This window comes from Panthera tigris, chromosome F2 (genome assembly GCF_018350195.1).
Source record: "Panthera tigris isolate Pti1 chromosome F2, P.tigris_Pti1_mat1.1, whole genome shotgun sequence".
Classification (NCBI taxonomy): domain Eukaryota; kingdom Metazoa; phylum Chordata; class Mammalia; order Carnivora; family Felidae; genus Panthera; species Panthera tigris.
The window spans coordinates 54,072,343-54,099,291 of NC_056676.1; the positions used below are offsets into that span (position 1 = coordinate 54,072,343).

Genomic DNA, 26,949 nt, shown 5'->3' on the forward strand with positions numbered 1-26,949 from the left:
CGGCCATGGCAGCTGCGCGGCGGCAACGGCGGCTGCGACGGAGCGCGCGCCCGGCTTTGAATGAGCGGGGCTGGGACTGAACGGGCGGAGCGCGAGCTCGGGGAAGCGACCGGCAGCGCGCGTGCGCGCGCCTTGTGTGCGCGCGCGGCCCGCGGCAGCTCGGAGCCTCCGCCGGGCGGGCGGGGAGGGGGAGGGGCAGGTGAGTGTGTGCGGCTCGCGCGTGCCCGCGAGGGGCTTCCCTCCGCCACTGCCCCCCGATCCCAACCTGGGGCTGGGAGGGGGGTCTTCTGCCTTTCCCTGGTCAGCCTTCTTCTTCGTCCCGCACTTCCTGCCCTCCCACCTTCCTTTTCGCCCCTCCACCCGGTTTCTCCCCTCTACGGCCGACTGCCACTCTGGGGTACTGTTTCCGGGTCGGGGTGACCTCTGGGGTGAAGGAACTGCGACTGGGAGCAGGCCCTGGGCGTGCAGCCCTCACCACGCCGCGCTCACGCGTGGAAGGCACGCCTGCGGGACGCAGGCGCGGAAGCCCTCGAGTGTCCGAATGGGCCCCCGCAGGTCCTTCCTGCCCTTCTTCTGCAGGCCTTGCTCCTTCCCAGATTTTTCCAAAATCCAAATCCCAACCTACCCCTGCACCCACTTCTAGCGATTTAGAGCGTTTCTCTGAGCGCCGTTTGCATGGCGTTGGGTTGTGTAACCTGAAAATGCTCTTGTTTTTCTCATCTGTACAGTGGGTATGATTTTTTTTTTTTTCATCAGCCAGTTTCAGGTGGGTGACCATAAGTGAAAGCATTTTAGTCATGAAACTCCTACCTTTTGAGTCATTCTGGAGATCTTAACTCTATCAGCCCTCCTTGTTAAGAGTTCGGGTGTCACATATTTGAGGGCCTTTAAGTGGCAGAGATGGTACCTTCAGCGTTCCACTGTACAACCCACTCCCACGTTCCACTTCTAGTTCCCTTTCTCTTTGGTTTTTCACATGTGAGTTCAGGTAAATTTTATTTTTGCAGTCTTGTGATATTCCTTAACCAACTTGAGACTTACCAACTTAATTTGAGGCTGCTCCGTACTATACTAGATCGTATGTATTTTTTAAATTTTATTTTGGTATTGAAAAATTTCAAAAATATGTTTTTAGAATTACAGCAATTGAAGACTTAATTTATTCTGGTGTGTACTAACATAGATTTTGGCTTGGCTTGTTTGACAAATTGTGATCTAGTGACTCTGCTGAAAGGGTCTCGCCGGCACTTTAAGGGTTACAAGGAAGGAAGATACATTTAATCTTGTAGTTTCTAATGCAGTGTCTTTTCACAAGTGTAGATGAATCTTTCTCTTGACTGAGTGGAGTTCTCATTCCTGTTGATTTCCTAGAGATGTTCATTTCTCCAAAAGCCCTGAGGATAGGTTGCTTCAGAATTCTGATTCTTTTCCTGCTGTATCTTAATTTTTTGCATTTTCTTACTAATTTTAAAGGAAATTTTAATTTAAAAATCAGGTTTTATTAGCATTTTCAGTTTTGAAAGTATTTTGAAGTAACCAAACTGCAAAGTAGCCTAAGATGCATACTTAACAAGTTGATGAACTTTCAAAAATTAAACTGAGACAATAAGTACAAAATTAAAAGCTTTGTCAAATGCTCTATGCTGTGGGGAGAGCCTGGGCTTTGGGGTCAGTCTCTAAATCCTGAGTGAATGAATCTGAGCTTCACTGTCAGCCTCATCTGTTAAATGGGTATAGTGGAACTTAGCCTCCTTTGTCCTTAGGAGTCCAGCAACGTGATAGAACATAGATTGTCTACAAATATGTCTTGAACATACTGAATACTCAAGGAATGTTAATTTTCCTTCATTCAACAAATATTTGAGTACCTGCTATGTGCTTATCTATTGGATAAGATCTAGAAATACCAACCTGAGCAAGACTGATGAGTCCCTGTCTCTTTGGTCCCTTACATTGTCACTAGCCTGTGACAGTTGAGAGCAAACTAAGGGTTTCTCTGTACTGGGTCAATAGTTTTTCCCATCACCCAGGGTAGCATCTGTTAGATAGTAGGTGCTAAACATATATATTCGTTGAATTGAGTGGGCACATTAAGCAACTGTGGGTCTCAACAATATTCCTGCCTGCAAATGAGTGTAATTTATAAAATCAGAAGTATAGTTAACTTGAGTGCATTTTCCCGTTTCATTGCAACTGGTTAGAAAATTTAACCTGGAAATTATAAGATCATCACTGTGTTACTAAGAATGTGCATTGTTAGTGAGGTGTTCTTGGCCTTGGAATTAAATAGACCTCCGTTTGAATCCGAGTCATTGGGTGTAGGAACAGGGAAACATGGGCTTACTCTTAGTGCTTCAGTTATATGAAATGAGAACAATATTATCTATCTCATAAGATGCTTTTATGGGTTAAGAGATAATTTTTAGATAATGCTTAGCATATAGTAGCTGGTCAACAAATATTCGTTCCTCTCTTTTGATAATCACAAAAGCAAATTTTCCATAGAATGAAGATATTCTTCATTGCTGGGGAGAGAATTCTATTGTCAGTAATAGCCCCACTTTCTGTTTTTCTGTTGAACAAAACTTTATTTTTATTTTAGAGAGTGAGAGGGGGAGAGGGGGAGAGAGACAGAGAGAGAGAGGGAGGGATGGAGGGAGGGAGAGAGAGCGAGAGAGAGAGAAAGAGAGAGAATCTTAAGCAGGCTCCACGCTCAGCAAGGAGCCCACCTAGGGCTTGATCTCTCAATGTTGGGATCATAACCTGAGATGAAATCAAGAGTCAGACATTCAACTGAGTGAGCCACCTAGGTGTACCTGTTGAACAAAACTTTAAATTTTAATTTCAGTTACCATTGAAATCGGCCAAGTTGACAAATACTGAACAATGACACACAACAATATTTGTGGCAAGGTGATGACAGTGGTTGCAAAGGTTATATATGAAATTTATTTTCAACTGTGCGTGCATGTATATATCCAGAGACCCACACCTTTCCCCAGTCCTTAGATATTAAATGTCTTCTCCCTGATAGAGTATTTCCTCAGTTCTCTTCCCTTTTCCCCCAAGTGCCACATTCCATACAGTCTCTTTTCTAGTTATCTTTTTTTGTTATAATTTTTCTGAAATTTTAGCCTAAATTTTTATTTAGGGAAATTTGCTTTCTTTTGGTTGAGAGTTTTATTTTTGACAAATCAGCTTTAAAGTGAAGCTTTTGTTCATCTTAACTAGTCAGGTCATTCTGTTCATAATAAAGCAGTTAAACCTTTCAGGTCTGTCTTTGCAGCTGATAACTGAAGGTACTAGGTAAACAAGATTCCCTCGGGAAAGATGGTACAGGGCAGATAAGGTATATAGAAAAAACTCTAGTACAAAATATAGAATATAAGTACTGTAAGAGAAATATACTGGAATTAAGAAAACTTGATAACAGCCCAGCAAGAAATAAAAAAGGCTTATGCCAGGGAGATTGCAGTGGAAATAGAGAAGAATATGGGCAGTACTAGGAAATGGAATAAGGCCTTTTGACAGTTTGGACATCAGAGACTAAGAGAAAGGAGCAGTCAAAATTATTGCATTTTTTGAAATCCAGTAAACCAGTAATTGAGGGTTTTGTTGACAGAAATATTTAAGTTACTTGAATAGTGAACTTCTTAATTTTTTTTTTTTTTTTTGGTTCATACTCTTTGAGTCACTATTTTTCCGTCCTCTCAATTAGTAAGCCAACTCTGAATACAGGCATTCAGTAAATCATTCCATTCATGTGGAGATAAGGCCTCCGGTTGTACAAAAATGTATGAGCATTGCTAAGGGAGCCTTTTGGAACTCTGTTACTATAGGGTCTACTTGGCCTTTCTGCCTTTTTAATTGTAGAAATGAAAGGAGCTAGCTGTGTGTTTTGCCCTTCTTTGAAGGGACTGGCAGTAGTGGCTCTATAGAGCAGTTAGGTCAGGTACCATAAGAGTTGACTTGTATTTCCTTGTTTGCTTGTGTTTCTTTTTTTAATAGTTTATTTATCCTGAGAGAGAGAGAGATAGAGAGAGAGAGACCAAGAATCCCAAGCAGGCTCCATGCTACCAGCCTAGAGCCTGATGAGGGGTGGGGCGGGGTGGGGCAGGGTGAGGTGGTAGGGAGGGCTCAAACTCCTGAAACTTTGAGATCATGACTTAAGCTGAAACCAAGTCTGAGGCTTAACCTACTGAGCCACCCAGGTGCCCCCTTGCTTTCTGTTTTTGTTTTGTTTTTATTTGTTTTGAACTTTTATATTAAGGCATAACATACAAACAGTATATATAGTATACTGGTGTTGTTACCACTCAGATTGAAATGTAGATCTTAGTTCCCTTATGCTTCCATACAACTCCTCCACTAGAGGTGACCACTATTTTTTACTATGTTCTTTTTAATTTAATATAATATCTTACTAGTTGAGAAAACGGTTACATGCTGTTTTCAAGACTTTAGGAGGTTATTACTCATATCTGGTAATTAAAAACAAAGAGTACTGTCTGCTTTAATCCATACATGAATGAAATATATTTTAAAACATCAGGTTATTCATAGAGGGATGGTGTATTTATCTAGGAAGATTTGAAACTTATATTTATAAGTTTTATTGCCTATCTTTAAAAAAAATTTTTTTTTAACATTTATAATTGAGAGACAGAGTGAGACAGAGCATGAGCATGGGAGGGGCAGAGAGAGGAGGAGACACAGAATTTGAAGCAGGCTCCAGGCTCTGAGCTGTCAGCACAGAGCCCGATGTGATGCTCGAACCCACCAACTATGAGATCATGACCTGACCCAAAGTTGCACACCCAACTGACTGAGCCACCCAGGCGCCCTTTATTGCTTATCTTTATAAAAAAAAAAAAGTCAGCATTTTAATTTTGGGTAGAAGTAACATAAAGCTCTCTCTGATTCCATGATAATTATTACTTAAGTGAGGTTTCACCCTCTTTTAAGTAAATATATATAGAACTGATGTCCAAACATAGTGTTTATGCTTTTTTATTTTGGAAAAAATAATGTATCAAATTATGTTTTCATTTGTTTTATCAAACCATTCTACTCCAAATAATGGTATTAACCGACTGTAATGATTGTTTCCCAAGTTGTTACTAATGGACTCGGAGGCAGATGAGTTTTAGTTGTGTGGCTTATTGCCTCACTTTGCGCAGAAAAGTTAATTTCAGTGTATATTAGTTTGCTGATTGAGGCCATTAAGAAGTTGGATGATATACTGATATATTCAAATTATTCCAACATAGGAATCCTATTCTAAGTGCTTACTTGGTAATTTTCCTCCTGTGACAAATAAAAGGCAAGGAGCCGCTAAAACGCGAAAATTGCATTGTCAGAAACACTGCTCTGTGTGTGTGTGTGTGTGTGTGTGTGTGCGTGCAGTTGTAATTTCTTCTGATTTGATTTAATGTTATTTGCTCTACCTTCCGACAGTGGAAAAATAGTCATCTTTCATTGATTAGTGAACTGTATTTTCATTTTCTGTCTTGTATTTAGAGACTCTGAATGTGGAAATGTTTACTCATTCTCCTTGGCAATTCATTCTTCTCATCACTCCCAGTCCCATCCCAAGATACTACTGATCCACTTTCTGTCACTATAGATTTGTTTGTATTTGCTAGGGTTTTTAAAAAATATATGGAATCATCTATGTTTTCTGTCTGGCTTTTTTCATTCAGCATAATTATTTTGAGAAACAGCCATGCTGTTGCTTCCAGTAGTAGTTCATTACTTTTTATTGCTGAGTAGAAATCTACTCTATGTATATACTATGGTTTGTTTATTCATTCACCTGTTGACATATATATTTGGGTAGTTTCCAGTCTGGAGCTATTAAATATAAAGCTGCTGTTCTAGTACAAGTTTTTGTATGGGTACATGCTTCCATTTATCTTGGGCAAATTCCTAGGAGTAAAATGGCTGGGTGACCTAGTATGTGTTTGTTTAACTTTGGAAGAAACTGCCGACTATTTTCCAAAATGGCTATACCATTTTACATTCTCACTACCAGTGTATGAGAGTTAAAGTTGTTCCACATCCTCACCAGTACTTGGTATGGTCATCATTTTTTAATTTGATTAATTTTAATAGGTATAAAATGGTTTTAAACTGTGGTTTTAATTTGCATTTCTCTGATGATTAATGTTGTTGACCATTATTTCATATACTTATTTATCATTGTATATCTTTGGTGAAGTGTCTGTTTAGACCTTTTGCTCATTTTTTATTTTTAAATTTTTGTTTATTTATTTATTAATTATTTTTTTAAATTTACATCCAAATTAGTTAGCATATAGTGCAACAATGATTTCAGGAATAGATTCCTTAATGCCCCTTACCCATTTAGCCCATCCTCCCTCCCACAACCCCTCCAGTAACCTTCTGTGTGTTTTCCATATTTAAGAGTCTCTTATGTTTTGTCTCCCTCCCTGTTTTTGTATTATTTTTGCTTCCCTTCCCTTATGTTCATATGTTCTGTGTCTTAAAGTCCCCATATGAGTGAAGTCATATGATATTTGTCTTTCTCTGACTAATTTCGTTTAGCATAATACCTTCTAGTTCCATCCACATAGCTGCAAGTGGCAAGATTTCATTCTTTTTGATTGCCAAGTAATACTCCATTGTATTTATGTACCACATCTGCTTTATCCATTCATCCATCAATGGACATTTGGGCTCTTTCCATACTTTGGCCATTGTTGAGAGTGCTGCTATAAACATGAAACAGCACACCTGTATCCCTTGCATAAATGCCTAGTAGTGCAATTGCTGGGTCATAGGGTAGTTCTATTTTTAGTTTTTTGAGGAACCTCCATACTGTTTTCCAGAATGGCTGCACCAGTTTACATTCCCACCAGCAGTGCAAAAGAGATCCTCTTTCTCCACATCCTCACCAACATCTGTTGCCTGAGTTGTTAATGTTAGCCATTCTGACACGTGTGAGGTGGTATCTCGTTATGGTTTTAATTGGTATTTCCCTGATGAGTGATGTTGAGGATTTTTTCACGTGTCAGTTTGCTATCTGGATGTCTTCTTTGGAGAAGTGTCTATTCATGTCTTTTGCCCATTCTTCACTGGATTATTTGTTTTTTGGGTGTTGAGTTTGGTAAGTTCTTTATAGATTTTGGATACTAACCCTTTATCTGATATGTCGTTTGCAAGTATCTTCTCCCATCCTGTTGTTGCCTTTTAGTTTTGCTGATTGTTTCCTTCGCTGTGCAGCTTTTTATTTTGATGAGGTCCCAATAGTTCATTTTTGTTTTTGTTTCCCTTGTCTCCGGAGACATGTTGAGTAAGAAGTTGCTGCGACCAAGATCAAAGAGGTGTTTGCCTGCTTTCTTCTTGAGGATTTTGATGGCTTCCTGTCTTACACTGAGGTCCTTCATCCATTTTGAATTTATTTTTGTGTATGGTGTAAGAAAGTAGTCCAGGTTCATTCTTCTGCATGTCGCTTTCCAGTTTTCCCAGCACCACTTGCTGAAGAGACTGTCTTTATTCCATTGGATATTCTTTCCTGCTTTGTCAAAGATTAGTTGGCCATATGTTTGTGGGTCCATTTCTGGGTTCTCTATTCTGTTCCATTGATCTGAGTGTCTGTTTTTATGCCAGTACCATATTGTCTTGATGATTACAGCTTTGTAGTATAGCTTGAAGTCCAGAATTGTGATGCCTCCTGCTTTGGTTTCCTTTTTCAAGATTGCTTTGGCTATTTGGGGTCTTTTCATACAAATTTTAGGATTATTTGTTCTGGCTCTGTGTAGAATGCTGGTATTATTTTGATAGGGATTGCATTGAATATGTAGATTGCTTTGGGTAGTATTGACATTTTAACAATATTTGTTCTTTCTATCCAAGAACATGGAATCTTTTTCCATTTGTTTGTGTCTTCTTCAATTTCTTTCATAAGCTTTCTATAGTTTTCTGTTTATAGATATTTCACCTCTTTGGTTATATTTATTCCTAGGTATTTTATGGTTTTTGGTGCAGCTGTAAATGGGATCGATTCCTTAATTTCTCTTTCTGTTGCTTCATTGTTGGTGTATAGGAATGCAACCGATTTCTATGCATTGATTTTATATCCTGCAATTTTGCTGAATTTATGAATCAGTTATAACGGTTTTTTGGTGTATTATTTTGGGTTTTCTTGCTCATTTTTAATTGAGTTATTTGTTTTGTCACTGAGTTTTGAGAGGTCCTTATATATTCTGGATAACAGTCCTTTATCAGGTATATGCTTTGCAGAGATTTTCTCCTAAGCTGTGGCTTTTCATTCTCTCAACAGTGTTTTTGAATTTTGACAATTCAGTAACTTCTACAGTTATTAATTTTGATGTAACCCAAGTTATTGATATTTTCTTTGATGGATGGTGCTTTTGGTGTCCTATCTAAAAACTCTTTGCCTCACTCAGGGTCACCACAATTTTGTCCTTTTTGTTTTGTTTTGTTTGTATTTTTTCTCTTAGAAGTTTTATAGTTTTAGGTTTTGTATTTAGATTTTTATTCATTTTGAGTACTTTTTTAAGTGATGTGAGATATGGATTGAAGTTTGTTTTGTTTGTTTTTGTGTCTGGATGTCCAGTTTTCCCAGTGCTATTTGTCAAAAAGACTGCCCTTTCTCCATTGAACTGTCTTTACATCTTTGTCAAATTTCAGTTGTCCCTATATATATGGGTCTATTTCTGTACCTTTTATTCTGTCAGTCTTGACTCCAACACTACACTATTTTGGTTACTGTGGGTTTATGTAACAGGCCTTGAAATCAGGTAGTATTAGTCTTTCTACTTTGTTCTTTTTAAATGTTGTTTGGCTCCTATAGGCTTTTTGTATTCACATTTGAATTTTAGAATTGTCAGGTTTTAGAGAAAAAAAGCTTGCTGAGATTTTGTTTGGTATTGCATTGAATCTATAATTTGATTTAGGGAGACTTAATATCTTTATTTATTTATTTATTTATTTATTTATTTATTTATTTATTTAATATATGAAATTTACTGTCAAATTGGTTTCCATACAACACCCAGTGCTCATCCCAAAAGGTGCCCTCCTCAATACCCATCACCCACCCTCCCCTCCCTCCCACCCCCCATCAACCCTCAGTTTGTTCTGTTTTTAACAGTCTCTTATGCTTTGGCTCAGGGAGACTTAATATCTTAACCATGCTGAGTCTTCAAGCCCTGAAAGATCTTTTTAAGTTAATTCAGGTCTTCAGAATTTCTCTAAGCGATATTTTATAGTTTTCAGTATGTAAGTCTTTCATTACATTTGTCCTAAGTATTTCATATGTTTTGTGCTTTTATAATTTTTTTTAAATTTCAATTTGTAATTGTTTGCTGTTAACATATAAAAATATGGTTGATTGTAGATTCCATTGAATTTTCTAGATAGACACACACTGTTTTCCTTCTTCCTTTCCAATCTGGTTTCCCTTCATTTTTTTTTTTTAATTTTTTTTTAACGTTTTATTTATTTTTGATACAGAGAGAGACAGAGCATGAACAGGGGAGGGTCAGCGAGAGGGAGACACAGAATCTGAAACAGGCTCCAGGCTCTGAGCTGTCAGCACAGAGCCCGACGCGGGGCTCGAACTCACAGACCGCGAGATCATGACCTGAGCCGAAGTCGGCCGCCCAACCGACTGAGCCACCCAGGCGCCCCTCCCTTTATTTCCTTTACTTATTGGATTGCACTTGCCAGAACCTCCACTACAGTGTTGGCTAAAAGTGGTAAAAGGAGACATGCTTGTGCTATTCATAATCTTAGGTATGAAGTGTCCAGTTTTTCATCATTAAGTCTCATGTTATTATATAGGTTTTTCATAGATGTCTGTGACCGGGTTGAGAAAGTTCCCTTCTATTCCTAGGTGATAGTGAGTTTTTACTAGGAATGGATTTTGGGTTTTGTCACATTCTTTTTCTACCTCTGCTGAGATGAATATAGGGTTTTTCCTTTTTAGTTTGTTAATATAGTGAATTACATTTGATTGTCAAGTGTTAAATCAACCCTACATTCCTGGGTTATTCCCCACATGGTCTGAGATATTATCCTTTTATATATTGTTGATTTTGATTTACTGATTATTTTGTTAAGAGTTTTATATTTCTCTGCCCCTCCGCCCTTCCCTCCCTCCCTCCCCCCTGCCTCAAAAATAAATAAACATTAAAAAAAACTTTAGGAGCATCTGGGTGGCTCAGTCAGTTAAGCGTCCAACTTCGGATAAGGTCATGATCTCACAGTTCGTGAGTTCAAGTCCGTTGTTGGGCTCTGTGCTGACCACTCAGAGCCTGGAGCCTGCTTCAGATTCCATGTCTCCCTCTCTCTCTGCACACCCCCCACCCCCAATAAATAAACATTAAATTTTTTTTAATTACCAAAAAAAAAGAGTTTTGTATCTATGTTCTTAAGGTATTAACCTCTAGTTTTCCTTCCTGGTAATATCTTTGGTCTGGATTAGTATCAGTGTAATTGCTGGCCTCAAGGAATGAGTTGGAATTCATTCTCTCCCTTTCAGTTTTCTGGTAGTTTGTGTAGAGCTGGTATACTTTTTCCTTTTGGCTTGGTAGAATTCACCAGGGAAGCCATGTGGGCCTGGAAAAGTCTGAACCACAAATTCAGTCTCTTCAATAGATAGATTTTCAGGTTATCTATTTCTTCTTGTGCGTTTATAACTTGTTTCAAGGAATTTGTCCGTTTTCTCTTATATGTCCAATATAGGCATAAAGTTGTTTGTAGTAAAAGCTGTTTAATATCTGTAGACTTTCTGGTAATATCACCTCTTGTTTATGATATTGGCATCATTGTGTTATTAGGGATGTGTATATTTTGGATTGTTACGTGCTTTTGAGTAAATGACCCTTTTATCATTATGAAAGGACCATTTTTATGCCTGCTAATACTATTTTCTTTGAAATCTACTCTCTGACATTGAAATAGTCACTTCAACTTGTTTTTGATTAGTGTTAGCATGGTATATTTTCCCCCATTCTTTCACTTTTAGCCAACCATATTTTTATATTTAAAGTACATTTCTTTTTTTTTTTAATGTTTTTATTTATTTTTGAGACAGAGCATAAGTGGGAGAGGGGCAGAGAGAGAGGGAGACACAGAATCAGAAACGGGCTCCAGGCTCTGAGCTGTCAGCACAGAGCCCACCGCGGGGCTCAAACTCACGGACCATGAGATCATGACCTGAGCCAAAGTCGGACGCTTACCTGACTGAGCCACCCAGGCGCCCCTAAAGTACATTTCTTGTAGGTAGCGTACAAAGATCTTATTTTTTTAATCTAATTTAATAACCTCTGGCTTTAAATGGGATGTTAGACAATTGGCATTTAATTAGAATAGGTTTAAGTCTTTCATCTTGCTGTTGGTTTTTGACTTGTCCAATCTGTTATTTGTTCCACTTTACCCTGTTTTCTGCCACCTTTTTTTTTCTTTCCTTCTCTTCTCTCTTCTTTTCTCTTCCTTTCCTTTCTTTCCTTTCCTTTCCTTTCCTTTTCTCTTCTTTTCTTTTTTTCTTTAGAGAGAGAGTGTGCCAGCCAGCATGAATGGGGGAGAGAGCAGAGCTGGATGTGAGGCTCAGTCTCACCTAACTGTGAGATCATGACCTGAGCTGAAATCAAGAGGTGGATGCTTAACTGACTGGAGCCACCCAGGCACCCTCTGGCACCTTTTCTATTGACGATTTTTTATCTCCTTTGTAGGCTTACTAGTTTAACTGGAACTTGCCCCTTAGAAAATATGATTTAATTGATTTACTAGGGTTAGGTCCAGGTATGATTATTTCTTTAAAGAATCCCAAATACGTGAACCACTGGACTAGATCATCTCTCTGGTTACTTCCAAGTTATTAGCTATGTGACTTTGGGCTAGTTATTTGACCTCTCTTAATCAATTTCCTCATCTATATAAAGGGCATAATACAATGTATCTATCTAAAAGTTAAAAACATTTAAAAATATTTGTGAATAGTACTGTTATGTTCATGTGGTTCAGACTTCAAAAGGCACAAAAGACGGTATACTGTTTTATGGTTTTTTTTATTTTTTATTTTTTTCATAGAAAATAAAGATAATTGGAGTTGAATTAAAAAACATTCTGAGAATATTGAAAATTTAACTATTGAAAATTTAAAAACCTAGTTTCTCAAATATTGAAAATTCTCAACTATTGAAAATTTAAAAACCTAGTTTCTCAAATTGTCAATATGATTTACATTTTAATTTTAAAATTCACGGTGTTATATTTGTGGTTTCTAAAGAAAAGTAAAATGTGTCTGATTTTCACAGCTCATAACAGGATCTTTCAGCTTGACTTCAGAATGGGAATATAGCATATGAAATCAGCTTAATGTATTTATTTTTGTGCTTTTCCCACAGGTTTTGATTCCCACCATGGCTATTACACAGTTTCGGTTATTCAAAGTTTGTACCTGCCTAGCAACAGTATTCTCATTCCTAAAGAGATTAATATGCAGGTAAACAAATTTTATGTTCAAATTGATCTGTTTATCATTTTGCTGATTTTGGATACCTTCATAATTATAAAAAGACAGGGCAGACAATATTTAAGCTAAATAACTTGATTATAGTATTCATTCATTATTCTTTGATATTTTAAAAAACATTTTCTCTACTTCAGATCTAGAAAGTGGAGTTTTACTTCTTTTCATTCTTTCAGATTCTTACCTCTTCAATTAAAATCACATTCTCATTCCTACAGAATTTCAGAAAAAAGCAAACCAACTTATAATAAGAGAGTTTATATGTACATAATTATTTCATTACCAGAATGTTTTAAGGTGGTTAAGTGGAATTAGGCATAAGTATTTCTTTATATACCACAATATGAATGTTGTTTTTATAGTAAAAAAAAAAACAAAAACAAAAACAAAACTTGAACAGAAAAATCCCAAACAAAACAGTTTTGTTTTGTTTTTTTTTAATCTCTTAAATAATATTCCAGAATGTGGAATGTGGACTACTTAGTCCCAGTCAGTTAAGTCATTCTGCTTCAGTAAGTCATCCGGAGATTGGAATTCCTTCTGTTTTGTCATGCTATGTACCCTAGAGCTGCAGTGCTGTATGCTGAGGTACTTCAGGGCTTCACATTAAATTCACAGGGGTATCATCAGGATATTTTTACATTTCCAGCAGAACACACAGTGAATGTGTTTTAGTCAGCATCTGTTAACCCTGCACAAACTACTAGTTCGAGGTAGTTCACATTAGATCCTGCAGCTGTTTTGATGATATTCTTGAATGTTTGAGATAAGTTTTTGTTTACTTGTATTTTTGGTGGCCTAGCTTTGCAAAGCTAGGATTTAGGTTAGAATTAAAGCAAGTACTGAACCAGAATTAATGTGGAAGAGAAAAAGAGGATGGTAGTAGCCAATCTGATTTCAAGTTTTGAGAAATTGTGTCCAGTAGACATACACACATTGCATTAGTGATTGTGGATATTTAAGAATGAAATAAAATATTTTTCCTTAAACTTATTTATGGTGTTTTTTCAAATGGCTACTAAGTAGTTAGGACATACATAAGTATTAAATTGTTTGGTCCTAACTACTTAATTAGTAGAACTATTAGGGATTTGTTTTGGCCTAGGGGTACTATGAAAGAAAAAATACTGACACACAGAGTAGGGTAGTCAAAAGAGGAAGTAGAAGGTTGTTTGTTCCTTTTGTGGCAGACTTGATTTAGAAGTTGCACACAACGATTCTGTTCTCAGCTTATTGTCCAGAGCTTAGTCATATGGCCACCTAGCTTCAAAGGAGCCAGGAAATATATTCTCTGACGAAACGGCCATTTATAACTACTAAAACTCTGAGGATTAAGGACATTTATTGTTAGAAGTAAAGTGAATTGGGATTTTTTTAAAAAAGAGGTCCATAATATGGCAATGGAAATGAGTAGATGAAATAGAGTGAAGATGATCACTGGAGGAAGAAAGGTCAGGAAAGAATTGGAAAATTTAGGTGATTGTTGAATTCACCCAGGAAGAGAATGGGATTTGGGAAATAGGGAAAATAGTGAACTAAGTGCTGAGATCATCAGAGCATGAGGAGGAATGGCCAGAAATTCATGAGGTAAAGTAGGATAAGAATTGGCATTAATTGGGGTGCCTGGGTGGCTCAGTCGGTTAAGCGTCTGACTTCAGTTAAGCATCTACTTTGGCTCGGGTCATGATGTCATTGTTTGTGAGTTTGAGCCCCACATCGGGCTGTTTGCTCTCAGCACAGAGTCTGCTTCAGATCCTCTGTCTCTCTCTCTCTCTCTCTGCCCCCCCCACCCACAATGTCTTTTTCTTTCTCTCAAAAATAAACAAACACTTAAAAAAATAAAGCATATCTTTGAAAAAATAAATAAATAATGGGCATTAATTGCCAGAAGGCTAGAGGTTAACAGAAGATAAATTATAGGTGTTTTTCTCTTTGCATATGTATTTTCTAAAACTAAAACACTTTTAGTATAAGAAATTGCATTTGATTTTTAAAATATTAAGGATAATTGTTGCCATTATAAATTTCACTATAATTCTTAATAATAAATATATTTAGGATTGATTGTATGTTCATTCTGAAAGAAAGCTGATTCATTTTATAGAATAAGCTTTTCTTAAGTGTCAGAAGGAACCTAGATCATGTGTTATAAAATACTGGGTTTGCATTATAAATTTAGTAGTAGACTGTATTATCTGTTTATCCTTTAAATAAGATATGATTTCTAATCTTGTAGTAAAAATAGCTAACTTTACCAGTTAGCTCTAAGTAGATTTATAGATTATTTAAAATGAAGCAAGTGATTAATCATTTGTAATAGCTACCAATTTTTTAGTGTCTTATTATATACCAGGCACTGTCTGGTGTCTAGCCGCTGGAAATATGTCATTTAATTAAATCTTCACAACAACTCGACAAAAGTAGGTTTGAATACCTGCATTTTACAGATGGGGATGTTGAGGCTGAGAGGTTAGTTGATTCTAACTAGACTCATAATTAAAAGAAGTAACATTGAAAACTATGGTTTACATAGTTTCCTTAACCCATGCTCTTTTTTTTTTTTTAAGTTTATTTATTTTGAGAGAGAGACAGTGGGCAAGCAGGGATGGATCAGAGAAAGAGGGAGACAGAGAATCTCAAGCAGGTTCTAAGCTGTCAGTGCAGAGCCTGACTCAGGCCTCAATCCCAAGAACCGTGAGATTATGACCTGAGTCGAAATCAAGAGTCAGTTGTTTAACCGACTGAGCCACCCAGGCACTCTGATAACCTGTGCTCTTAACAACTGAGTTACAATACGTGTCTTGTTTAATGTAGTGCTTTTCCTACTAATCCTTAAAACTTACCAATTACAGTTTAATTCAACCCAGTGATTTTCAAACTTTTGAATAGTTTAATAGGTAATCTTACCAAAAAAAAAAATATATATATATATAAGACAAAAGCCAAGCCATCTTGTTGAAAATGGCATAGGTGTCCCAGAGCTTCACCTACAGAGCATGGTTTGAAGAGAAAGCATGGTTTGAAATCACTTGGCATTTTTGTTTTTGTATTTATATTCCTCCTGAATTTATCTATAATTTGAGTCCTAAGCCAAAAAGCGGTTTTCTCCAGTCGAAGATTTTAAAAATATTGAAAAGATACCTGATGCATGCCTTTTCTTTTCATATTTTAGTGAGCAACTGTTAATTATTAAAATAAATAATCGCAAAATTGTAAAAGATCTTTTATAAGCCTTCAGTTACTGTTTATAATTCTTTTACCAATGCTTGTTTTGGTAGTTATTAAAATAAATTATTTAATTTTCATTTTAGATCTGGTAGAGGACGGAAATTAAGTGGAGACCAAATAACTTTGCCAACTACAGTTGATTATTCATCAGTTCCTAAACAGGTAATTTTTTTTAAGGTTGAATAAGGGTTCCAGAACCATAGTTTTTAAACTGGACTGCAGACCATTAATTAGTATGTCATGAGGTTAATTTGGTAGTCAAGTCAGGACTTTTGTTATATTTTTTAATCCTAAAATCTTTTTTTGGTTCTTCATAGTATTTTCTGTTACTTTGCTGAGATTTTCTATCTTGTTTTTCCATTGATTTCAAGAGTGTTTGCTATTGCTTGTTAAAGTTTTTTTATAACTACTTTAAAGTCTTAGATAATTATAACATTTATATTATCTTTCCATGCAAGTTGAAATTTATTGATTGCTGAATAATTTTGAGTTGTTTCACAGACATTTTGAATATTACATTTGAGATTCTGTCTTCTATAAATTCTATCAAGAATGTTGATTTTTTTTTTATCAGGTAATCAACCTGGTTAAGCTTAGGATGCAAGTTTCAATATTCCTTCCATGGACTGTAGCTTTAAATGTCAGTTCAATTTTTAAAGCATTTGCTCTTGTTTTGGTTTTGGTTTTTTAATGGATAGAACTGATTAATTTCTAGTAAAAGTAAGTGTTTTTTTAAACTTTTGGTTTAGTTTTGGTATGTGTTATAAAATTTGTATTTTCCTTTTGGTCAGAAAGTTTGAAAACCAATTGTTTAGACAGCCTATAGTTTTTTTTTTCTTTTCTTTTAATGTTTATATATTTTTGAGAGAGAGGGAGACAGCGAGCAAGTGGGGTAGAGACAGAGAGTAAGGGACATGTAGAATCTGAGGTAGGCTCCAGGTTCTGAGCTGTCAGCACAGAGTCTGACAAAGGGCTTGAACTCATGAACTACAAGATCATGACCTGAACTGAAGTTGGTTGTTTAACCGACTGAGCCACCCAGGCTCCCCTAGAAAGCCTATTTTTCTAATAAATGATGAATTGAGATGTTGATTAGGTTACTCCTTTGTGACTGACAATATTTGTCAATGAAATGTAGACAGATGTTGAAGAGTGGACGTCCTGGGATGAAGATGCACCCACAAGTGTAAAGATTGAAGGAGGGAATGGGAATGTGACGACACAACAAAATGCTTTGGAACAACTGGAACCTGACTATTTTAAGGACATGACACCAACTATAAGGAAAACTCAGAAAGTATGTTAAAGATTTGTGCTTTTGGAAGTTAAACTATTAAACTGCTTTTCAGATTCCTGTAGTGAAAAATAGTATAATTGGTATTTGTCAGAAAGCCTCTTTCTGATGATCAATTTGTTATGTTTTCTGTCATATTAAACAAGTTGATATATTCAACCTGCTAGACGTAGATCTAGTAAGTTGTACCCCTACATCTGTTAAAGTTTTATAAATATTACTGAAATCCAACTGTAGACCAGATTCTAGATTCCAGTCTGTTCTGTAGAGACTAAGCTGAATAAGATAAAGTTCTGACCTTAAGAGAGTTCACAGGTAGCGATGTCTACAAACTGATCGGTATAGTTTCCATTGTTCATAACCATTGTAAAACTGATGTAAGGCTCTGAGAGCACAATAATTGTGAGCTTATGTTAATCTTCCACACTTTAATTAATCCATTTTGAGTTGGATATGGAAGATCACTTAAAGGTGGAGGGGAATTATTGGGAAAAGAACAGTGACTGATTATTTTCCTTTCTTTTTATCAAAAATAGTACATATACTTAAAAAATTAAGTTAAAGAATATAGAAGAACTTTTAATGAAAAGCAACAAACTTCTGTCCCATCATTCCCCATAGCCAGTTGTACTTCCCATAAGCAATCGCTCATAACTTTTCCTGTTTGGGTTTGTAATGTTTTTTATCATATCTATATATAATATGATTAAGTTGCTGTGTCTTGATTTACCAATCACAGACATTGTCCATTGGCTTCATACTATCCTAGATGAGGTTTGTTTCATACTACTCTTACTACTATTCCCCCTCTTCCAAATATTATGTTATTATTCCAGTCTACCTCACTAGTCACTCTGATATTTCAAAAAAATAAATAAGTAAACCTATTTAGAGTTCCATTTCTTGTTCAGTCATGCATAGAAAATATTTTTTTAAATATACTTTATAAAAAGAGGACATTATTTATTCCACTCTTCTCTAATAGGGTTTCTTACCCTCTTCTACCTCCCAACCAGTTTCAGCTGTAAATTTATTTTGACAATTTCAAGGCTGATAACATTTACATTCTGTAATCATGATTGTTTTTGTTAAGCTCTTCAAATGTCTCAGTGCTGAAAAGCATTAAGTTGTGTATTTTTCAAGGAGTTTGAGTTTCTTAGTAGATGAATATCTTATATTTTGGAAGAATACTGCTGTTCTTAATAGAAATCCAGAATATTACACTAGTACCTTAATAAATTAATTAGACTGAAAATGTTTAAGCTACACAGCTAATACTACTGCCTTGAAAGAGTTAATACATTCATCAATAACCATATGCTAAGAGAGCTTTTAGAAAGATGTAACACGTGTTCTTATTTAATACAGTGACTAAAAGTGCCAACTTCTATTTTATGGGGCTAGTGAAAGAAAAAGAGGAAGATTTATTCTTTTTAGAAAAAGTAAAATGGAATTTTTATTAATATGTAAGTGATTTGTATGACAATTGCTTAAGAATTTTGATACTCTTCAGAGATTTAAAAAAATTATATTATAAATTTTAAAAGAAGAAAGGCAGGACATATTTAAAATAATTATAAAATACTTTGGTCACTTAATTATCTTGTTTCTTTTTACATGATATGTAAAATACTCCTGTAATTCTGTTTCAATTAATCTTTCAGATAATTATTAAGAAGAGAGAACCATTAAATTTTGGCATCCCAGATGGTAGCACAGGTTTCTCTAGTAGATTAGCAGCTACACAAGATATGCCTTTTCTTCATCAATCTGTAAGTATGTAATAGTATCTAGATAAGAGTTTGTTTTTATTTGTTTTCTTGAAAAGAGAAGAAAAAAAATCAAAATGAAGTGAACATAATATTTGTATTTCTCTGCTTTGAAACAGGTTTAGCAGATTGAGAGAGATTAATCTGGAGTTTTACCAATCTTATCCTTTTATGAGATTGTAAATTTCATCAGCAACTAAGATCAGAGTCCCACTGTATACATAAAAGATCGAGACAATATGTTACTTAAAAATATGACCTTTAGGGGCGCCTGGGTGGCTCAGTTGGTTAAGCGGCCGACTTCGGCTCAGGTCATGATCTCGCGGTCCGTGAGTTTGAGCCCTGCGTCGGGTCTGTGCTGACAGCTCAGAGCCTGGAGTCTGTTTCAGATTCTGTGTCTCCCTCTCTCTGACCCTCCCCCGTTCATGCTCTGTCTCTCTCTGTCTCAAAAATAAACATTAAAAAAATATATATATATGACCTTTGAAGAGATTACCACTGAAATTTAAACTTAAAAGCAGGTAATTTTAAGTGAGTCATGAATTGTTTCCCTAGTAGAGTATATTTACATTTAAAGTGTAAGTTGACTTATAGTTGGTTTTGACTTAAATGCATCAGTTTTAAGGACAAAAGGAGTAAGGAAAATACATAACTGTTTCCCAACCTTGGAAGTATCTCAGAATCAGCTTTGAATTTTTTTTTTAATGTTTTTATTTATTTTTGAGAGAGAAAGAGAGAGTGAATAGGGGAGGGGCAGAGAGAGAGGGAGACACAGAATCCGAAGCAGGCTCCAGTCTCTGAGCTATCAGCACAGACCACAATGTGGGGCTCAAACTCATGAACCGTGAGATCATGACCTGAGCCGAAGTCAGACACTTAACTGACTCAGCTACCCAGGCATCCCTTTGAATTTTTTTTTAAAAACACTAATGTCCAGACTTCTCCCCAGATCTAAGCTTTATCATGCTTTGATTAATTATTGATTAATTTATTATATTAGTTATTGTATAACAGCCCCACACTTAGTGACTTAAAACAGTAAACATATGCTTTATCTCCTACAGTTTCTATGGATTGGGAATCCAGAAGTGACTCAACTGGTTGGTTCTGGCTCAGGGTTTCTAATGAGTTTCCAGACACATCATTAGCTCGGGCTGTAGTCATCTGAAGGCTTGACTGGAACTGGAGGCTTCATTTCAAAGGTGGCTCATTTTACATGCCTGGCAATTTAATGATGGTTGGTTGCACAAAGCCTCAGTTCCTTGTCACGGATCTCTCCACAGGGCTGCTTGAGTTTCCATATAACATAACTGCTGAGAACAAGCAGTCCTTGAGAGAGAGAGAGAGGACATGCAGAGATGAAGCCACAATGCCTGTTTGTGACTTAGTCTTATGAGGGACACACTGTCACCTCCAATTATTTTATTCATTGGAAACTAGTCAGTAAATCCGGCGTACATGCAAGGGGAGAGGAATTCAGCTCTACCACTTGAGGAAGGAATGCCAAAAAATTTGCAGACATATTTTTAAACTACCACCATCTTATTTGTTTGTTTAAACTGCACAGGTGTTTCAGAGTACCCTCTCCTTGGAGGACCCATGTTTATGTATGTTTTTAATTCATTAATCAAAATCTGTTCCTACTAATGTGAGACAATGTGTTAGGTGCTAGTAATATAGAAGAAAGTAAGCAAAACAGGCAGAGTCCTTGCTTCAAAAGAGTGCAGTCTGTGGGGGAGTTTCGGTGTTAAATAAATGATCACAAATGATCACACATAAATAATGCAGATTTTGATAACTGCTGCGCAGTTACATCATGCTATGAGAGCATAATAGTACCATAGATGTTTCTCTAAAAGAACATAGCATGTTTCTTATTTTATATTTCTAAGTTTTATACTTTATTCATATATGTTTGATCCATATTGGTAAAGTGGTTCAAATTTTTCCAGTGAATTAGTAAAACGTTTGCCACTTAATTGGAGTTATAAGTTATTATAACACTAATATAGCTCATTATGAAGTTGTAAATATGTAATTCCTTATAGAGTTGGAAAAGGTAAATAGGGTAGGTGGAGAATCTCCAGTGCTATTTCCACATATTTTCCTCCAAGCAGATGAAATAAGGGAGTATTGCTTAGGAGAGAATGGTAATCTACTGCACTTTGTTCTCTGCTCCAAAAATAACGTATCACCCATTCTACCAATTAGGCTTCTTTGAAATTCCACATTCTATTTTTTTTTAATTTAGTCATCTATATTGTTTTGATAGCTTTTTATAGTAAGGATATTAACTTTTTTCTGTCATCTTTTATAACTTTTTAGTTTGTTGTTGGCTTTATAATTTGGTTTGGATGTTTTTGATTGGCAGATATTTGTTTTTATGTAACAAATCAATCTTACCGTTTAAAACTTTTTTACTTAGAAGGCCATCTTTACTAAAGGACCAGATATCACTCTTTTTTTATGGTCTTAGGAGTTAACTTTTTAAATATCTAAATGTTTTATACATAGAAAGTCAAATATCTCAGTGGGAAAATGGATATGAAATAGACATAGCCTGATAACGAAGAAATGTTCTCAAAGAAATCCAAAGTAAAATAATAAGACACAATTTTTAAATCTTAACAAAGTAGTGAAGAAGAAAGAAGGCTGTTGGCCATATTGACAGATGACAGGAAGACAAGGCTTCACCTGCTGCTGTTGGTGGGATAAATTGGTATAACTTTTCAAGAGGGTCATTTGTATTTGGTTCAGTGGTTTTAGTTTTTTTTAAATTTGATTTAGCTATTCTAATTTTAGAGATTTATATTAAACAGATAATCAGAAATACACTAAAAAATTTTTAACAGAGGGAGTGCCTGGCTGGCCCTGCCCATAGAGCATGTGACTCTCAATCTTGGGGTTGTGAGTTCGAGCCCCACTTTGGGTGTAGAGATTATTTAAAAATAAAATATTAATTTTTTTTTTTTTTTTTTAGCAGAGGATGGTATTACATTTACAGTTAGGAGAAAACCATACAATTTACTTCATTTTTAGGTGTAAGCGCTCAAAAGAAAATATAATAAATCTATTCACAGATTGACACCAGTTATTTTATGTTCATAGTCACTTCCACACCTAAGTAAACATTCCGGAATGAGCATTTTTATTGTTTGGTGGAAGAAAAAGTGAACTTTTAGAGGTCTGGCCTGGGGAATAGTGGAAGGTAGTGGCTAGCCTACTGGTATCAGGTAAGTAGGACAGGCAGAAGGAAGCACAATGTAGAAGTACTCTGGTGAAGAGTAAATTCTGCCTGATTTATTGTGTTTGCTTTGGACCCACATAGTAAGAGCCATTGAAAAATCTGTATGTTACTTGTGCTTAAATGAAAATGCCTGTGCCGGCTTGGAAACTTCAGTTCCTCAGGTTGATCTCAGCACAGCGTAGTGAAGCACCTCTAATCCCGTCTCCAGTCAGTCTGTCTCTTCTCTTGTCCCCACCCCACCCTGTCAGCTCACTGAAAAGAGAGAAACCGAAAGAAGAAGTGTTCTATTCTTGTCCATTCCAATTTAAAGTAGGCAGAAAAAGAAAAGTCAGTATAAAAGGACTATGCTTTAAAACATAAAATAGGAAGAAAGCTGGACCTGCCCAGGACTGCTGAGTACTGAAAGTCACACATCACAGGAAACCCCTGAGTTCCAGGCAGACCAGGGGCCAAATCATCTGGGCCTTTGATAGGACATGAAGAAGACACAGAGGAGTGACAAAATCTGAGTTATGTTTTAAAAGATACCCTTCTTGGGGTGCCTGGGTGTCTCAGTCAGTTAAGTGTCCGACAGCTCATGTCATGGTCTCGTGGTTCATGAGTTCGAGCCCCACGTCGGGCTCTGTGCTGAGAGCTCGGAGCCTGGAGCCTGCTTCAGAATCTGTGTGTCGCTCTCTCTCTGCCCCTCCCCTACTCATGCTCTGTCTCCGTGTCTCAAAAAATAAATAAACGTTAAAAAAAAATTAAAAATAAAAGATACTCTTCTTGATCCCTAACGGGAGAAAGGAGAGCTCTTTACTCTCATAATTTTGTTTTGTGTTTTGTTGTAGCCTGAATTAGGTGACTTAGATACCTGGCAGGAAAATACCAATGCATGGGAAGAAGAAGAAGATGCGGCCTGGCAAGCAGAAGAAGTTTTGAGGTATTTTAGTAATATTTACACTGCAACTCGAGTAGAGGAACCAGATTTGTTCATGTTACATTCAAAGTCAAGAAAGCTTATTCTGCCAAACATTTTATTTTTCTTAAATCTTTCTCACTTGAGCTTAGATAATATGAGATTTTTTATTTCAGACTACATATACTATTTTACATGATTAGAACTTCACAGAAACCAGAAATTTAAAGCATTATAGAAACAAAAGAGTAATAATGTTATTAACGGCAAATGAGATCTTTTTCATATATACATCATTTACTATTTGCTTTATACTACCTTCCTTCTAAAACATAGTTACCTTTTGAAATGTGAGCCACCACTGTATATTCCTCTAAGTCAGCAATTCTACCTTTAATTTTGTTTCTCTGTGGCCTAGAATAGTGCCCAGCACTGCACATTTGAATGGCAATAATGTATATAGCACTCTACATTTGTATATGTATCTTATTAGTTGATGTACTCGAAAGCCCTGTGAATTGTAAATAAGTATGTCAGGTACTGCCCATTCTACAGAGAAGAGAATACTATTCTAGAGGTCTTCAGGTTTGTTTTCATTGGTGTTTATGTTCTTATCTCCGTGTTTTTGTGAGCAATAAATATAATTCTTGCTATTGCTGCATTAAAGAGTAAAGAGAAAATTTACCCTGAAAGAGTTTGTGACCATCATCGCTGATGAAAAGCTCAGATATTTAAATGTGGGTAAATTATTTTTGTGTTTTTTAAAGATATAGCAAAATACATTGATGTAAGTTAATTTTAAAAGATAGTTTTTTAATAGGGATAGAAAATAACAACTCATTTCATTGATTTCATTTTTGTATTTGTCTTTATCAATTAACTACAGTTACCTTGAACAGACAGCAGAGGGTGCAGTTAAATAAATGAGAGTTACGGCTTTTTTTTTTTTCCTTTTTTTTTGGTCTTGTCCTTCCTATTTTAAGCACTTTTTTTTTTTTTAAACAGGGATGGATCACATTTTAATAGTAAAGTTATGAGAGTTTTAAATATTTAGTTTTTACCTAATCATTTTTCACTGTAAAGGAATTATTTTTTAAATTGTAAACAGCCACATTTATGTTGCATACATCATCAAAAAAGATGTTACTTTTTTTTTTTACTCTATTTTTGGATAAATCATAGATATAGAAGTCTGAGTGTTTTAGAATAAACAGTGGTCATTAGCCACAGGATAAAGGAAAGGCCATTCATTCTGAATCCAGTAATAACGACAGCACTGTACAGTTTATGAGTTCACAAGTATCCTAACATTCACTGTACCAAAACATTTTTTTCCACCCTATCCTCTTGCAGTCTGAACAAAACAAGACAAAAAAACCAAAACCCTAAACTTAGTGTTTTATGTTATATGACAGCTTAGGAGAAGGGGCCTATCAGTCAGTAATATATATGCTTCATGCTGCAAGTTGCATAAGTTAGAGTCGGAGAGACATGAAGGAGTCATGCGGTTTATTGTCCCCAGAAGAACACTGCAAATTGTTAGTGTATTCACACTCCATGTCCTCTGACTCAGTCCATTTCCCATTGCCAATTTAATACTGCCAGTACTGTAATCAATATTGTTAAGGAAGAAGATTCCTATACTTTAGAAATTCCAGGCGTGTATCTGGAGAGGAAAAATAGGTTTTCTCTGCAGTAATCTCTAAATTGCTTCATTTTCCAGGAACATTAATTGTTGATATTTACACTTAAGCTAGTAACAAGGTGAAGGCTTATTTGTTTGGAAACAGCCGGCCCTTTATAATTCTTTTCTTATCTTCCTTTTTGCCACTGACATTTTGACTGTTTTAGGGCAGATTATCAGTTTTGCTTGAAAGGTATCAGAGCTAGTGAAATGTAGATGTTTTTTAAAACTATTCTTCCAAAACTTTGTGAAGGTCAAAGTATTGCCTAAAATAGCTCTGTACTTTCTTGACTTTTGGTCATACACCTCTCTGCTTACTCCCACTTACAAATATGATGAGACAAAGATTTCGCTTGCCAGAGTCGGCTTCGAGCTGCCCCATATATAGGTAGTCCACACTGGATTTTCCTGTTTTATAAAAGCTTGTGTTGCCTATCCCACGTACAACTGTGACCTACCAGTTCCCTCCTCAACCTTGCATGTTTCAACTTATTTTCTCATACTCTCACCCAGAACCAGCTTCGGTTCTTTTCTTTCCTCTCCATCACCCCCTGCTACTCTCACTCCCCACATGAGTCAGTCAGATGACAAAAGAGAGGCTGGTGATTCTAGGTCTGTAGAGTCAGGGAGGGGCCAGGGAAGAGGTAAGGATCTCCTAATGTATACTCAGTAAATACCCACCATTCTGCCCCTTCATCAGTAGAGCTGGCCAAGTGTTAATCTGTAAATAGATTTCTAGCTTCCAGTTGGAAGGCTGGTGTGAAGTTTCCATTTTCTTTGCGCATTGTGTTCTGCACATCTGTGTTCTTGACTTCCTTTAGCAGAGTGTTTTTAACTATTATAATAATAGAAGATTTAACCCTCAACATCAGGCTTTTCTGAATGCTATCAAAAAGAAGGTGTGGTGCAGTGGAGGTGGTGGTTTAGTGAAAATAATCTGAAGAAGAGGGATTAGAAGATGTGGGTTCTTTTACTTAAGTTTATGACTTTGGGCAAGGCACTCGGCCTTTGTTCTTCATTTTACTTATTTGTAAAATAGAGATAATACTCTTGTTTTCCAAGCTTTGTTTGAAGGATTAAAAGAAATACTAGTTTTGAAAATCTTTGAAGTTTTCAAAGCAGTGAGAAGAATGAAGATTTTTTGAACTTACATTTGATGATGGCTATTTCTTTCTGGAATTTATTTGCCATTTTAAATTTAGGACTGTGTTTCTCTTCAGGCAGCAAAAGATAGCAGACCGAGAAAAGAGAGCGGCGGAACAACAAAGGAAGAAAATGGAAAAGGAGGCACAGCGGCTGATGAAGAAGGAACAAAACAAAATTGGTGTGAAGCTTTCATAGCAAATGCTCTTCACACATCATAGTGCCAGGAGGAGAAATAGGAGTTCCACAACTCGAGCAACATTTCGAGGGATTTCAGAGTATTTTCAAGAATACAAACACATTGCTTGGTTCTATTGCATTCATCTGGCCATCTAGGACACCAGGATTCTCTCAAAGTACCTTGAGCTCTTAGTGATTGAGACTCAAAAGAAGAAAAAGACCTATGAGGCAATATTTTTTTTCAACATGCTCCAAGTGTAAGACAATTGTTTGCTGTAGAGAAATTATTACAAATGGAATATACCAGTACCTCTTCTAGCTAGTGTTTCTAGCTGAATAAATGGGTGTAAATAATTTTATGGTGGGAAAGAACTCTGCTCTCTATAATGCTTTCCTTCATTGTGCATAATGATAAAATAAATAATTTTAAATATTTTTTTGTTTCCATGATTATCTGACCTAAATCAGACAAACCGCAGGGCTTTAACTTCTTTATTTTTGTTGTCAGAAGCTGGTGTTGACATACATTTCCTCTAAATTGAACTGGTATTGTTTATGTTTAATATGACATTAAGGGATTTGATGACTTTGGTTTTCAAGAAAATCACATTAAATGCAGTACTTTTATTTATCATATATATTTTATACATCATTGTTTCTTTTAGACGGTGTTGTAATGTTATACATATTTGTAATTTATATTGCATGTATAAATTGGAAATCAGCAAAAGGACAAATTTGCATTATTATAACTTGTGAGTTTTAAAAACTAGTATTAGTAGTTTTTCCCTTTCGTTAGAGATTTTAAGATGTTACAGTGTTTTAAGTACCTTAGTCCCTTGCACAAAAGCCATTAAATTCCAAATGCAGAAAGCCTTCAGTTCTAAAATTTCAAAGCTTTTAGGTGATTTCTGTATCAATTTTATATATCTGACATAATGCAGTTCACCATGTTGTTGGCTAAGATAATATTATGGATTCAT

General features: G+C 36.0%; 2 protein-coding genes across 3 annotated transcripts; both read left to right on the top strand.

The window, feature by feature from the left end:
- EBAG9 (estrogen receptor binding site associated antigen 9) lies at nucleotides 1-26,401 on the top strand. 2 transcript variants are annotated; one of them, XM_042973237.1, is made up of 7 exons: nucleotides 1-199; nucleotides 12,399-12,496; nucleotides 15,835-15,913; nucleotides 16,890-17,048; nucleotides 18,710-18,817; nucleotides 22,892-22,983; nucleotides 25,864-26,401. In XM_042973237.1, exons 2-7 carry the CDS (start codon nucleotides 12,414-12,416, stop codon nucleotides 25,982-25,984), a joined length of 642 nt encoding a protein of 213 aa, XP_042829171.1. In that variant the 5' UTR covers nucleotides 1-199; nucleotides 12,399-12,413; the 3' UTR covers nucleotides 25,985-26,401. The 2 variants fall into 2 exon arrangements, with proteins under 2 accessions (XP_042829171.1, XP_042829170.1); XM_042973236.1 differs by lacking the exon at nucleotides 1-199 and adding an exon at nucleotides 1,013-1,078.
- Nucleotides 61-1,060, top strand: LOC122234900. Its single transcript, XM_042972891.1, has 3 exons — nucleotides 61-199; nucleotides 232-731; nucleotides 1,008-1,060. The coding sequence occupies exons 1-3, from the start codon at nucleotides 61-63 to the stop codon at nucleotides 1,023-1,025; spliced, it is 657 nt and encodes a 218-aa protein (XP_042828825.1). The 3' UTR covers nucleotides 1,026-1,060.
- Nucleotides 26,402-26,949: the final 548 nt, after the last annotated feature.